This window comes from Salmo salar, chromosome ssa25 (assembly GCF_905237065.1).
Source record: "Salmo salar chromosome ssa25, Ssal_v3.1, whole genome shotgun sequence".
Taxonomy (NCBI): Eukaryota; Metazoa; Chordata; class Actinopteri; order Salmoniformes; family Salmonidae; genus Salmo; species Salmo salar.
Genome location: NC_059466.1, coordinates 43027696 through 43042204, shown reverse-complemented (window position 1 = coordinate 43042204; position 14509 = coordinate 43027696). Strand labels below are relative to the sequence as shown.

Here is a 14509-nt window from a genome sequence, read left to right as displayed (position 1 = left end):
CATTCGGAAAGGATTCAGACCTCTTGACTTTTTCCACATTTTGTTACATTACAGCCTTATTCTAAAATGTATTAAATTGTTTTTTTTCCCTCCTCAATCTACACACAATACACCATAACGACAAAGCAAAAACAGGTTTTTCGAATTTTTTGGAAATCTATCAAAAATAACAAACTGAAATATCACATTTACATAAGCATTCAGACCCTTTACTCAGTACTTTGTTAAAGCACCTTTGGCGAGTTTTTCTTTTTTTTGCATCTTAGTGGGCAAATTTGTTGTTGCTAGTCAACTTTCAGTGGACACTCCCATGAGTGTCTTCCAGAACCCCACCTAGAACCACACCTGTTTTGTTTTGGTTGTTAGTGACTCTTTGCTAGCTCCGCCTTCTGTTTGAGCGACATTTTTGGTTTTCTTGACAGGGAACATAACAGCTACATTGAAAGAAACCCATGCACATGTGACAACAATGTCAGCTGTCTGTCAATTTGGACCGCTCAACTGCGGAGGGGGGGTGTATCTGGGTGTGAGTGAAGTGCTGTTATATCTCTGCCATCTGCAGGATGGTAGTGGACTGTGTTCCAGTCTCCATCTCCTGCTCCTCCACATACTGGCTGCAGTTGGGGTCCCCCCGCACCTTGGTGGACTGGGCGATCTGGACACCAGTGAAGGGGTTAACGCACCAGCACTCGCCCCGCTGACCGTGGGTGGAGATGTGGCACTGGAACACACAAGGGAAAAATGAGAGAGAAAAGGGTAGGAGGATGATGGGGTGATGGGGAGAGGTGGAGGGTTAATGAAGCCCTGGATCCAGTCAGAAGTGGCGTTTTCAGGGGGCGGGTGGGGGCGGGTGGGGGCGACGTAACAGGAGGGCGTTTGCGTTTGGATTGGCCAAGATGAGGTGAGATGGAGGGGTGAGGCTCTGCCCCCCCCAATAACAGCCCATCCTCATGTCATGCCCCCCATCCCCCCTGTGTCCCCCGCCCCCCATCCCCCCTGTGGAGACCCTCCTCTTACCCCGAGAATGAGGTCATAATTTTACTGCGCGGGACTGGATCTGGGGGATAGGGACATAGGGGAGGAGAGAGAGAGCGAAAAACACACTTCATTTTTTCCTTCAATGAGAAAGAACAAAAAGTGACAGTTACAGTATTAACGAGAGGAACAAGATGATTACCGAACGATTAAGTGTTGTTGGAGGTGCAGTATTTTTTCAGCCCTGGGAACCGAGGGGTTTTGTCATCAAAACAATGCCCTCATTCATTCTCTCTGTCTCACAACTTCAGACAGATGCCTTGATGCTGTATGTTCAGAATACAGATATGTCATATCATTGTTTTAACCACATTCTAAAAATAAGTGGGTCGTTCCAGCAACAAAGACAAGCTTGCAGAGGAAACTAAGAACATTCTCATTGGTAACCATTGTTTTGACTGGTGTAGTGTGGAAATCTTCCCAATGCCTGGCTACAGTCTGTCTGCAAACATTACCTTGTAACTCTGTTAAAAACATCACCCCATTCTCGGGCATAGGGTGGGTGAGAGTGAGTGCGGGGGTAAGGGGGTATACATTTACACACACACTGGGCCTCTACCCTGTGTGTGTGTGTGTGTGTGTGTGTGTGTGTGTGTGTGTGTGTGTGTGTGTGTGTGTGTGTGTGTGTGTGTGTGTGTGTGTGTGTGTGTGTGTGTGTGTGTGTGTGTGTGTGTGTGTGTGTGTGGATAAAAAAAAATCACGACAACATTGTTTTTCTGCAACCATATTCAGTTGACCCCTTTACCAGAATGAGTTGAGCTAATAAGGATAAATTGCATTAAACATATCAACGACTTGAGACTTACCTGTTTGAGATTGTACTGGCCTATCTTTTCACAGTTGGGGAATTTGAGTTGGTACAGATTCTCAACTGGTCCCCTGTTATCATGGAAGCTCATCTTGGAGATCTCCTCCAGCACCTTCTCCAGCTCCTGTTTACAAGGGCCCTGAAAAGCACCGACCAAATACAACAGTTCAGAAATAGACCATCACCAGCACCAGGCAGGCCTACTGTAAGATATTATTGTCTGTTATGGCAGCAAGTTGTCTCCATGACTGTTGAACTTAGACATTCAAGTCAGCACCATCCAGTAAATAAAGGATTGCATTGTATGACAGGTGCCCAACGTAACAGAGCTGAGGGCTGAAGGTTTGTATGACAGGTGCCCAGCGTAACAGAGCTGAGGGCTGAAGGTTTGTATGACAGGTGCCCAGCGTAACAGAGCTGAGGGCTGAAGGTTTGTATGACAGGTGCCCAGCGTAACAGAGCTCAGGGCTGAAGGTTTGTATGACAGGTGCCCAGTGTAACAGAGCTCAGGGCTGAAGGTTTGTATGACAGGTGCCCAGCGTAACAGAGCTGAGGGCTGAAGGTTTGTATGACAGGTGCCCAGCGTAACAGAGCTGAGGGCTGAGAGTTTGTATGACAGGTGCCGGAGCGTAACAGAGCTGAGGGCTGAAAGTTTGCTATATATTGTACAATAGTGTATCTGACAAGCATCATAGTGGGTCAAAGTGTGTCCTCTGATGGCTTGGCCTGGGAGGAGTGGGGCATGGCCTGCCAGGGATCTTATATGGATCTTGCAATATCATATGGATGCATAGTTCTTACACATTCTGTTGAGGGAAGAAGGTAGAAAAAGCAGGCTCCTCTAAACTTTACAAGTCTTCTAATCTCTAGTTGGAGGAAATTATGATCTCACTATCTACCTCATACTCTGAAAACTCACGGAAACAGAAAACCCATCTTTAACCATTCCAGCAAACCCCAGGCTGTAAAAATAGTGAAGCTTCAGATTAGTTGTCCCTCTGCAAAACCACAACTCGGCTCTGGTATTTCTACTTTGGAATAGAAATGTATTGATGGTCAAAATGCTGTCTATTTTTGACGGTATTTCGCAACAGTTATACCAATTGCAGTATTAAAAGAAATAGGGCCAAATTAATCGGAATAATTTATTTGAATAAATAACAATCTGTGTGAGCGTGCCCGTGTGTGTCCAGACGAGGGCACTGCCGTACCAAATACTATGACGACCAGGGTCACCACTGACCTCTGCATTAAGGCCAGTATTCATTAAACTACAGATAGTTGATTTACAAATACCACTTTCTGAACTGTAATCAATTTACACAGCAGCACGTTTAGGGAGGAAGGGAGGGTCCTATAACACAGTTCTAGAATTAGTTAACCCTACCAAAATCCAACCATTAAAGCTAAACTATGTAGTTCCATAATACTAATGCTCATTAAGTTTCTGAACTGTATCTCTCGAATAGCAGATGTGAACAAAGACGGATTTTTCTTTTTTTTTTGTAATGGTTTTTCCTGACCTTCATGGGCTCTTGGGTCTTAGGTTCCTCGGCACAGTTGTTGTTCTTCATCTTGGTTTTGAGCTCGTTCTGGGCCTGCCTTATGGCCTGATCTTTGGACAATATCCAGATCCTGACATCTTTGGTCAGCTTCTTCTGAGTGGGGCCCTCAGTACCCTGCAGCTCCTCTGTAGGTCCTCACACACATGCACACACGCACACACGCACACACACACACACACACACACACACACACACACACACACACACACACACACACACACACACACACACACACGCACATGCACACGCACACACGCACACGCACACGCACATGCACACGCACACACACACACACACACACAAAAAAAGGCTTAGTTCAGTGCCTTCAGAACGTATTCACACCCCTTGACTTTTTCCACATTTTGTTGTGTTACATCCTGATTTTAAAATGGCGATTTTTCTTGTCACTGTCCTATACACAATACCCCATAATGTCAAAAGTGTGACATTTTTAACTTTTAATAAAAAATGAAAAGCTTAAATGTCATGAGTCAATAAATATTCAACCCCTTTGTTATGGCAAGCCTAAATTAGTTCAGGAGTAAACATTTGCTTAACAGGTCACATAATAAGTTGCATGGACTCTGTGTGCAATAATAGGGTTTAACATGATTTTTAAATGAATGCCTCATCTCTGTAGCTCACACATACATTTATCTGTAAGATCCCTCAATTGGGCAGTGAATTTCAAACACAGATGCCCAGGGAGGTTTTCCAATGCTTTGCAAAGAAGGGCACATATTGGTAGATGGGTAAAACAAGCAGACATTGAATATCCCTTTGAGCATGGTGAAATTATTAATTACAATTTGGATGGTGTATCAATACACCCAGTCACTACAAAGATACAGGCGTCCTTCCTAACTCAGTTGCTGGAGAGAAAGGAAACCGCTCAGGGATTTCACCATGAGGCCAATGGTGACTTTAAAACAGTTACAGAGTTGAATGACTGTGATAGGAGAAAACTGAGGATGGATCAACAACATTGTAGTTACTCCACAGAACTAACCTAATAGACAGTGAACGGAAGGAAACCTGTACAGAATTTTAAAAAATCCAAAACATTCATCCTGTTTGCAACAAGGCACAAGTAATACTGCAAAAGACATGGCAAAGCAATTAACTTTTTGTTCTGAATACAAAGTGTTATGTTTGGGGCAAATCCAATACAACACATTACTGAGTTCCACTCTAGTGGCAGAAGGCACTGTATTTGCAAAGAATACAAAACAAGGACATATGCACATAACAAGTTTATATGCACAGGAAACTCGTTCCAAACAAGGAAGGTGAGTGCTGAAGATAATTTTTCCTGTATTGGCTCTCAGGTTTGCAGAACACATGAAATCTGTTTTCTTAGCTCCTATACATGCCCTTCAGTCAAGCAAAACTGAATCTGTGCCCTGAAACAGGGGATGATGTGTATGAGTTCATAAACACACACACACACACACACACACACACACACACACACACACACACACACACACACACACACACACACACACACACACACACACACACACACACACACACACACACACACACACACACACACTCACAGTCGTATGCTCTCCTTTAATCACAAGTTCGCTATTAAAGCACTGTGTTTCTAATGACACATTACTGTAAACAATGTGTTGTCACGTTTAGAAGACAAAGATTCCCATGGGCTGCCTCAAGGCACCGTCCTGCTGGTATGTGTCTCACACCCTGACGTCACTTCTCCTGCTGGGCAGTGAGTGGCAGAATAGGTCGGGACTATAGTCTCATTGGCGACGCTGTGCGCAACTGTATATACTGTATACTACAGGTTTTAAATAGCCTGAGATTGGTTGTGCTGTTAAAGTCACAGCCCTCTGCACCTCTGCACATACTGTTTACAAGCCTCTGCCTGCGTGATATCCGAGGTCCCGCCTGTCTTCTACCTCCCCTCCATCTATACAATACATAAATAAATGATGAACTGCCAATCTATGTTTGCTCCACTTGAAGTATAACCATCTTTGGTCACCTTGATGCAAAGCTGTCATCAAGGTAAAGGGTGGCTATTTGAAGAATCTCAAATATAAAATATATTTTGATTTGTTTAACACTTTTTTGGTTACCACATGATTCCATATGTGTTATTTCATAGTTTTGATGTCTTCACTATTATTCTATGTAGAAAATAATAAAAATAAAGAAATACCCTGGAATGAGTAGGTGTTCTAAAACGTTTGACCTGTAGTGTATAGACATATATTTTGTAAAAATATATTTAACTTTTTACTTTCTAACCCTACCACTAAACTAGTGAACAACAATGTTTAGGCCTCTACTTCCAGCTTTGTTTTTACTCCTGTCCTTCCTCTACACTCTCCCATCTATTTCTGATGTCCATCTGGTTTGATTTCTATTTGCCATATCTTTCAAACTGTGCTCTTTCACAAAAGTTCTTAACCCACATACGTTTTACGGACACAGTAAACATTTTTGCTATAAGTATTATTAAAGAATTGATTGATTGACATTTTTGAGATCACCCAGTAGTGCTATCTGCAGGGTTAGCTCCAGGTAAATATTGCAGTTCTACAGCCATTCCTGAACCTGTGACCAAAAATAAGCTACATATGGACAGTACCAAAACAAATGATCTAATGATTCTGTCTCTTCCCAGCAAAATCTGCAGAACTGGGAAGGTTGTATCCCCCATATAAATAACAATCTATTGGTTGCAAGAATTTTGTATAATAATTTAAATAAAAAAATGCAATGTTTTGAATCCGTTTTGGTATCAGTTCATTAACCATGTGCCATGGAATCGGGACGCCAAAAACCTCTTCCCAACTCTTCTGCAATCTATATGGCATGGCTGTCAATGTTTTGGTCCTTAGATGAAACTGGTAGACTTTTTTATTTATCACAATTTTCTTTCACCAAATATGGTCTTGTCACGACTTCCGCTGAAGTCGGTCCCTCTCCTTGTTCAGGCGGTGTTCGGTGGTCGACGTCACCGGTCTTCTAGCCATCGCTGATCCACCTTTCATTTTCCATTTGTTTTGTCTTTGTTTTCTACACACCTGGTTTCATTCCCCAATTACATGTTCATGTATTTAACCCTCTGTTTCCCCCATGTTTTTGTGTGTGATTGTTTCTATGTTCATTCGGTACGTTATGGCTGGTTTTCGACGGGTGCTGTTTCCACCCATGCGTAATTGATTACCGTTTATTGTTGGTCAAGTGTATTTGTTACCTTGTGCCTTTATTTTGAGTAAAGTACGTTGCTCACTCATTCTGCTCTCCTGCGCCTGACGTCATGCACCAGCTACACCCACCTTCTGACAGGTCTTCAATGCAGGGCCGACAGACAAGTTCCTTACGTTTTCCCCCTTCCACTTTCCTCTTCCATTTTTGCGGTAATGCTGCAATTATTTGGTTATAATTTTGGGTAGAGCCGACATTTCCATATATTTTGATAGCTGCATTTGTGGCATAACTCCACTAGTTCTATTTATGATATCATTGATGAAGATTATTTTTTTAATCAAATTTTTAAAAAGTGTTTTTTTTTATCAGTTAGTATATTTGTTGTATTATTGTTGTGTTATTTATACTGTCTTCTCTGTGTCACATCCTGACCAGTAAAAGGGGTTATTTGTCATTGTAGTTTGGTCAGGGCGTGGCAGGGGGTGTTTGTTTTGTGTGTTTCGGTGTTTTTGGGTTTAGGTTCTATGTTCTCTATTTCTATGTTTATATCTAGTTTTCTATTTCTATGTTGGGTTTTTGGTAATGACCTCCAATTAGAGGCAGCTGGTTGTCGTTGTCTCTAATTGGAGGCCATATTTAGTTGTGTTTGTTTCACTTGTGTTTTGGTGCGTGGTTATTTTCTGTATAACCTGGGAGCCTTATGGAACTGTTTTTCGTCATTTGTTTATTTTGTATTAAGTGTTTTTTTTAAATAAATTAAGAAGATGAGCACTTTACCCGCGCCTTGGTCCAATCCTTACGACGCCCATGACACTCTGGGGATTAAATTGAAATTGCAACCAACTTTCTTTGCCTTGTTTTAAAAATAGCGATATTTGGGAGATGTTTTCCTTTTCAAATAACTGAAAGTGAGAGGTTGTAATCTGAATAAAGGGAAAAAGGCCATTCTTGAACATGGGGTGAGACATTCTTACTAATTTGCTAGAAAACCAGTTTGGATTTAATTATAACTTTTGTATTTTTGAAGCCTTTAGTGAGAGTTCTAATGCTTTAATATTTAATCATTTCTGCCCTCTGAAATCATATTCATTATATAAATAGGCCCATTTAATTTTGCCTGGCCTGCCGTTCCAAATAAAATTGAATATTATTTTCTCAAATTATTTAAATCACTTTTCACTAGGTGTAGGCAAGACCATAAGAAAAAAGGTAAACAGGGATATGACTGAAGAGTTAATCAGGGTGATTTTTCCACAAATAGACAGGTATTTACCGTAGCAAGATCTTATGTATTGTTGATAACATGCCTAATCTGTATTACCACATGGTCAAGCTGTGTCATGGTGTCCCCATTACAATGTGTCATGCTGGCCCAGTTACACTGTATTTCACACTGGCCTTTTGCATCATCGCTCGGCTTACTAAAAGCAGGCTGAATTGGCCCAACAATGCAGTTTAGGAAGCTCAATATTACACAATGTCTCCATTCTGATGTTCTTACACTCATTTCCCATTCACTTTTTGAAACCCAGAAAGTTATAACTTAGCTGAATGTTGCTATTCTAATAGAGAACACTGGTGACTAAATTGTTGACTAAGGAGCGGAACGTCACGGGAAGTGAGCACAGAATAGTATGGAAGCACTTTTAGTCTGGTTTTCTTGCTGAGTAAGGACTCTCTGCCTGCCTTCTCAGGGGAGGTGAACTACCTGCCGGGGGCACTGTGTGAGCGTGTGTATGTGTGTGTCTCACTCCACTAACTCTTATCTGTAATTAGGGAGGCACAAACTGAGGAGTATGGCTTTGAGACATTAAATCACTCCCGGGAGGGAAAGCAACCCGATGACTCGACAAAGGTATTCATACAGAGTACAGTGACCATGCCTGAGTGTCTGAGAGAGAGCGAGAGAGAGAGAGGGGGAGAGTTGGAAAGAGAGAGAGAAAGAGGGGGAGAGTCGGAGAGAGCGAGCGAGAGAGAGAGAGCGTGAAAGTGAACAAGGGAATGAGAGAGGGGGTATTCATATCTAGTTTGGCATGACTTTACTCAGTATGCTTCTCCTCAAAATGTCAGGAATGTCCTCAGCAGTAGAGAGGCAGTCCAAATAAAGGTGACCCAGATTCAATGCCAACATGCACTGTGGCAGAAGCTGTTGAAAATACACTTTTCACAAGAAATATTCACGTTTCAGCTTGTTAGAGTCCCTTTGCAACACTAGTGGTGATCCAATCTTGGCCATAGAAACTGCATCTTACCTGTGGAAAGTCATCTGAACGGGGGACTTTGTGAATGCTATTGGGTACACATTCACTGTTCAAATCAGCAATATACTAAGAGTGAGTAATATACAGTGATAACAATGTCACTTACGATGTTAGTTTTCTTTTCTCGATAGTGGTTGTCATTTACAGTAGAACTGTGCTCTCAAAATGTGGTAACTACAGTATGTTCCAAATAAAACCTTTCTTGTCTGCCAAGGAAATGTGCATACTTAAAACAGTATTAGGCTACACTCGAGGCTAAACCACTTCAAACAAGTTAAATAATTGAGTAGGTTTTGTCGAGCCAAAAACCCTGAACATTAGATGAGTTGCTTCTTCTTCCAACTCTTCAAAGTCAAAAGTCCAGAAGTCTTGTATTTGATGACTTAGCAATTATTCCAAAGGGAAGGAGAGGCATGGCTGTCGTATGTGTCAATTGCAACGTGGCTTACTTATGCAAAAAAAAAAATTGCAATAAATCACAGGAAGTTCACAAAAAGTCACACAAAGTTATACTGAGGGAATAGTCATGATGTGTCTGACCTTGTCCCTGGGCTAATTGTGCCTATGAGCCTGGAACACCAATAAATAAAAAGGTGTCCTTTATGGGAGTGTACTTAAGTATTTGTCATTATTTGAACATAGCGAATCACACGACTGTGAATCAGAAACATGTGGTGTGCTAGCAAAAACATGAATTCAACATTGCTTGAGAGGCTGAACTCTAGCTAGCTACCAACTAGCTAGCTAACTTAATATAGCAGCCTTGCTGGTTATACATTATCCAAATCTGTGATCAATATGTGCCGCGCTTGTTGGGAAAACTAACAACCCTAATAAAAACGACAGAATGGACTCAAACAGCAAGCTACATTTCATGAAATCTCCACGTTGCATCAGACGAGCGCAGAAAAGGCGAACATACACAGACATACACAAGACAGGGGAGGTGTTGTGGGAGATGATTGATGAGTGTTAAGCCAATGGTTATGCATCTGGACTTTCTCCCTGACTTTTTATTAGGTTATGGACTTTTTCCAGAACTTTCCATTGGCCCAACGAAGGCCATGTTTGAAGCTTTGGCCTACCAGACCTTCTGAGCATTGGGAGATTAGGATGTGCTTAAATAGGCTAACTTATGCTAACAAGTTGCTGTTTTTGACTATTGTGAGCTCTGTCTTTAAAACATACAGTATTTGATTAGTTTAGAAAACCACCTTTTTCAATTGGTCTCCATCCTGTCTTGACCTCTAAATGGCTCTTTTGACCTCTAAATAATTCTCCAGGTCCATAGCTTCTCCTTTCAGAACAGGTTCAATGTAAAGCTAATGGTATTCAATTAAGGAGAACATCAGCTGATCGCCTTCCTGGAAAAGGGAGTTGTTTATCCTCCTGAAGGGAGTGTCTTCAGGGTCACATGTACTAACATGCAGCTTCCACCCAGAGCACTCCCTCCCTCTCTATCTTTATCTCTCGCTCTGTCACTCGCACACACTCGCACACACACACACACACACACACACACACACACACACACACACACACACACACACACACACACACACACACACACACACACACACACACACACACACACACACACACATACACACACACACACACACAGTAATTAAACACCTGTAGGGGTGTGAGCACACCAAGTCTGAGCACACCATTACCTGCAGGGCTACAAGGGCAATGCCAGCCCAAAGACAACACACTGAGAGGAGAAAGACAGAAAATAGAGATACAAAAATATGTAACAGATTTAGGGTCGCAAGAGAGGGTGTATTATTGGAAACATTCTCAGTTTACCAGGAAACTATCAGAATTTTGGTATCTTTCAAGAATTGGATGTAATTTATCACAAGACATCTAGTGGCCCTGTTAGGTACTACAGATTATCACAGGTGTCTGTAAGAATTTTCTGTTCTTCTGTGTGTCTTTATCACATGTAAAATATTTACATTTACATTTACATTTGAGTCATTTAGCAGACGCTCTTATCCAGAGCGACTTACAGTAGTGAATGCATACATTTCATACATTTTTTCCCCGTACTGGTCCCCCGTGGGAAATATACATGAAATAATTAAATAAGATGATTTTAAAATAAACAAGAGAATGCCAAAGCTGTAAAACATTATCCTAAATACAAACCATAGACTTTGTGAATACCATTGGTGTTTAATGGGAGGGTTTCAGCATAAAATATATTTTATGCATTTCTTTTTACAAATGTTTGTATTTTACTATGTCAATATGTGTTTTTGTCAATATTTTGTCATCAAACTGGTGGCAGTTGTGAAAAAAATGCAATATAAGGAAGAGTTGCATTGTTATTTAAAAATAATAATCATTGTTGATGACATGCTTTAAAAACATTAATTAGGCCATTTCCTCTTCAACCATATGGTCAATCTACTTGAAACTCATGGACAACATGGACACAAATATAATACATTAATACTATATGTGCAGTTATTTAATTATAAATGATCAAAGTTAGGATCGATTGCCATAGATTTTCTGTTCATTACCAAAGGTACTGAAGTTTCTGGTAACTTTGGTAAAATACAGGTAAACACAGCTAAACAGACTTATGGTCAAACATCAGTCATGTAGCAACAACAGGAACATGGATTTGATTGCTACCAAACTGCCACTATTAACTCTTCCCCATCTGGGAATGTTTTTGTGTCAGAACAGTGTCTTTGAGAGACTGAATGCAGCTCCAGCCTGTGCAATGTGCACTCAGGCAGATGAGGACAAAGGTTCAAATATCCATCCAAGCACATAATCCCTTTAAAGTGATGAGTGAAACCATTGAGTTAAGGGTGTACTGTATGTACTCTCAAGTTTTTGGTGTGTGTATTGGGGAACGAAAGAACATGGTGCATGAGTTCATGCAGCTCTTCAATTTGCTCCAAGATGTGATGTCATGCCAATAACAGCAACTGTTATCAAACAGATAACAAACACATGATGGAGGGTGAAAGGGGGAAAACTCTGTGTGGGTGTATGACGTGCTACCTAATTAATGAGAATGTAGAGATTCCCAAGGTGGTAGATCTGGGACATTTCCCCTCAATAACAAGACAACTTGGCACATGATAGCACCTCTGTACACTTGACTGGCTCATGAAATGGAAATCTGATGTGAAGGGTATGCTGTCTGTCAGATGGCACAGAGTTACTGCCAGCAGTATTCATGTTTGACCTGTGCTCTGGGAAATAAAAATGGGGGGAAATTGTTAAACATTTACTTTCCGTTTAAAAAAATCTGAGAAATGGGGTCAGCCAAACATGATTAGCAGTTCGACAAAATATATATACTAATGGATAAAAAAAACAATATTTTTGAAGAAAAAAAAGTAATATCTTTGTAAATGATATCATAATAGGACTGGTAGAGTTCTGTCACATGAAGCAAACAAAAATATATGGAAATGTCTGCTCTTCTCAAAATTACAACCAACTAATTGCAGCATTACTGCAAAAAAGGAAGAGGCAAGTGGAAAGGGGAGAAAGTAGGGAACTTGTCTGACCACCCTGCATTAAAGACCATCATTGGCTAAAGAAAATTGTGGTAAATAAAACATATAGACCAGTTTCATTTAAGGACCAAAAAATGTACAGTTGTGCCATATAGATTGTAAAATAATTGGGAAGAGATTTTCAATGTACAGATTCCATGGCACGTGGTTTATGAACTGATACACAAAGCAACGCTGGATTCAAAACTTTAAAAAAAAATCTATTTCAATTCTTGTTAAATTACTATACAAAATTGTTGCAACCAATAGAATGTTATATTTATGGGGGATACAACAATCTCAGCTCTGCAGATTTTGCTGCGTTGAGACAGAATTATTCAATTATTTGTTTTGGTACTGTCCATATGTAGCTTGTTTTTGATCGGAAGTTCAGGAATAGCTGAATAATTGCAACATTTACCTGGAGATAACTCTGCAAATAGCACTGCTGGGTGATTAAAAAGTCATAGTCAGTCGATGAATAATGTAATAATACTCTTAGAAAAAGATGTTGTCATTAATTTACAATCTGTAGAATCTACGAGAGTAGAAAGGTTCAGAACTTTTGTGAAACATCACAGCACAGTTGAAAAATATATGGCAAAAATAAATTAAAACGTGATGGTGTTCAGAGATATATATTTTGGTACTTATTTTCCCCTTATTGGAGTAAACGAATGGACAAGAACTCTTAGGCTTCTACTTCCAGCTTATACATACCACAGTATATACATTTTACGGACACAGTATAGTTTTTTTATGGGGGATTGGAAATGATGCAGACAATTACATTGATGGAAGGTACAATATCTGCAATATTAAAGCTGATCTACTCTCTAAGAAAAAAAATTATATGAAAAAAAAGCAGTTTGACAAAAAGAGGTTAGCTTGTTTTGCCTCAAAGATCAATAGCATTTGGTTCTACCAGTTAGTCCAAACATACCATGTCAACATTCTTTCCCAAAAATCAATAGTGGCCCATTTGAACACATATTTTGATTTGGAGAAACAAAATACATGTTTTGCCGCTGGCCTGGTGCCATTTACACCTAATGAAGGAATTGTTGCATGCTGATTAATAATAGAAGCCATTAAAAAAGACAATAGATATATTGATATATTGCTGATCTAATTATGATAGAAACACCCAGAGAAGCAATATATATTCCGTATGATACCAGGTTATGTGACATGACATTCAGCAGATGCCATGCACTTTCATTGTGTGGAGACCTTTGTGGCCAATTAAATAACTCACACCCTATGTTTTGGTTTATCATGTCACATGACCTGGATTTTACTCTTTATTTAAATCATTTTCATTAAACTGTCCTCTTTTGTTTTTATATCAGATGGTTCAGCACCAGCCTCAGACAAATGCTGTAATTTGTTGTCTAATTCTCATTTCTGGAAAAGGCTTAAAATAAAGGTTAAAATACACAGGGCCCTATGTATAACACAGATTACTTACCCTAAATTAATGATAACCTTCTCTTAGTGACAGTCTAGTTACTTACCACTCGTGCCCTGATGCTCTTGAGTGCGGTTGGGCACTGGGTCCACTTTTTGTGAGCATCGCCCTAACCCCTGAACCAGCTGCTCCAAGGGCAATTTTGAATCTGCAGTGGGATAACAACGCAGCCCTGTGGAACACCTCGGTGTGTAGACGCCACAGAATTCACCTTCTAACCGGGCACACACCGGACAGCAGCCACAGGCGGGCTCCCTGACTATCTCAGTACAGTTGATGGTGAGCTCAGGACATGCAGTTTGGCGCTCCGCAGTGCACTTCGGACAATGGAATACCAAGTCCCCGAGCGATAGGCCCGGCAGACCAAGTAACATAAGCAGAAGCAAACCGCAGCCAAAATATAGCACCATTCTGCCTCTAGCTGTACTGTTTATTAAAGAGTAACATCAAAAGATAAGGATGTAAACTTTGTGTCCAAAAGTACAACTGCCATCTGTGTTAGCATAGCAAACAGGAGAGAGACCCAGTGGTGCAAACCTCAGGGTCCTATCAACTGTCATGTTTCTGATAGTGTATGTCAAAATTGAAGGTGACAACATGTATCTAGTAGTGGGTTGTCTCTTACATAACGTTTGTGTGCAATGGAT

The 14509-nt window shown here is 40.6% G+C and overlaps 1 protein-coding gene across 1 annotated transcript; it reads right to left on the bottom strand.

The window, feature by feature from the left end:
* Positions 1–543: 543 nt before the first annotated feature.
* Positions 544–14272, bottom strand: igfbp-2b1 (IGF binding protein 3; the record flags this gene model as incomplete). The annotated part of the gene is given in 4 exon segments (NM_001123648.1): positions 544–721; positions 1842–1982; positions 3367–3533; positions 13909–14272. Coding segments are annotated over 4 exon segments (850 nt in total), but the record flags the coding sequence as incomplete, so codon positions are not given.
* Between the last annotated feature and the right edge of the window lie 237 nt (positions 14273–14509).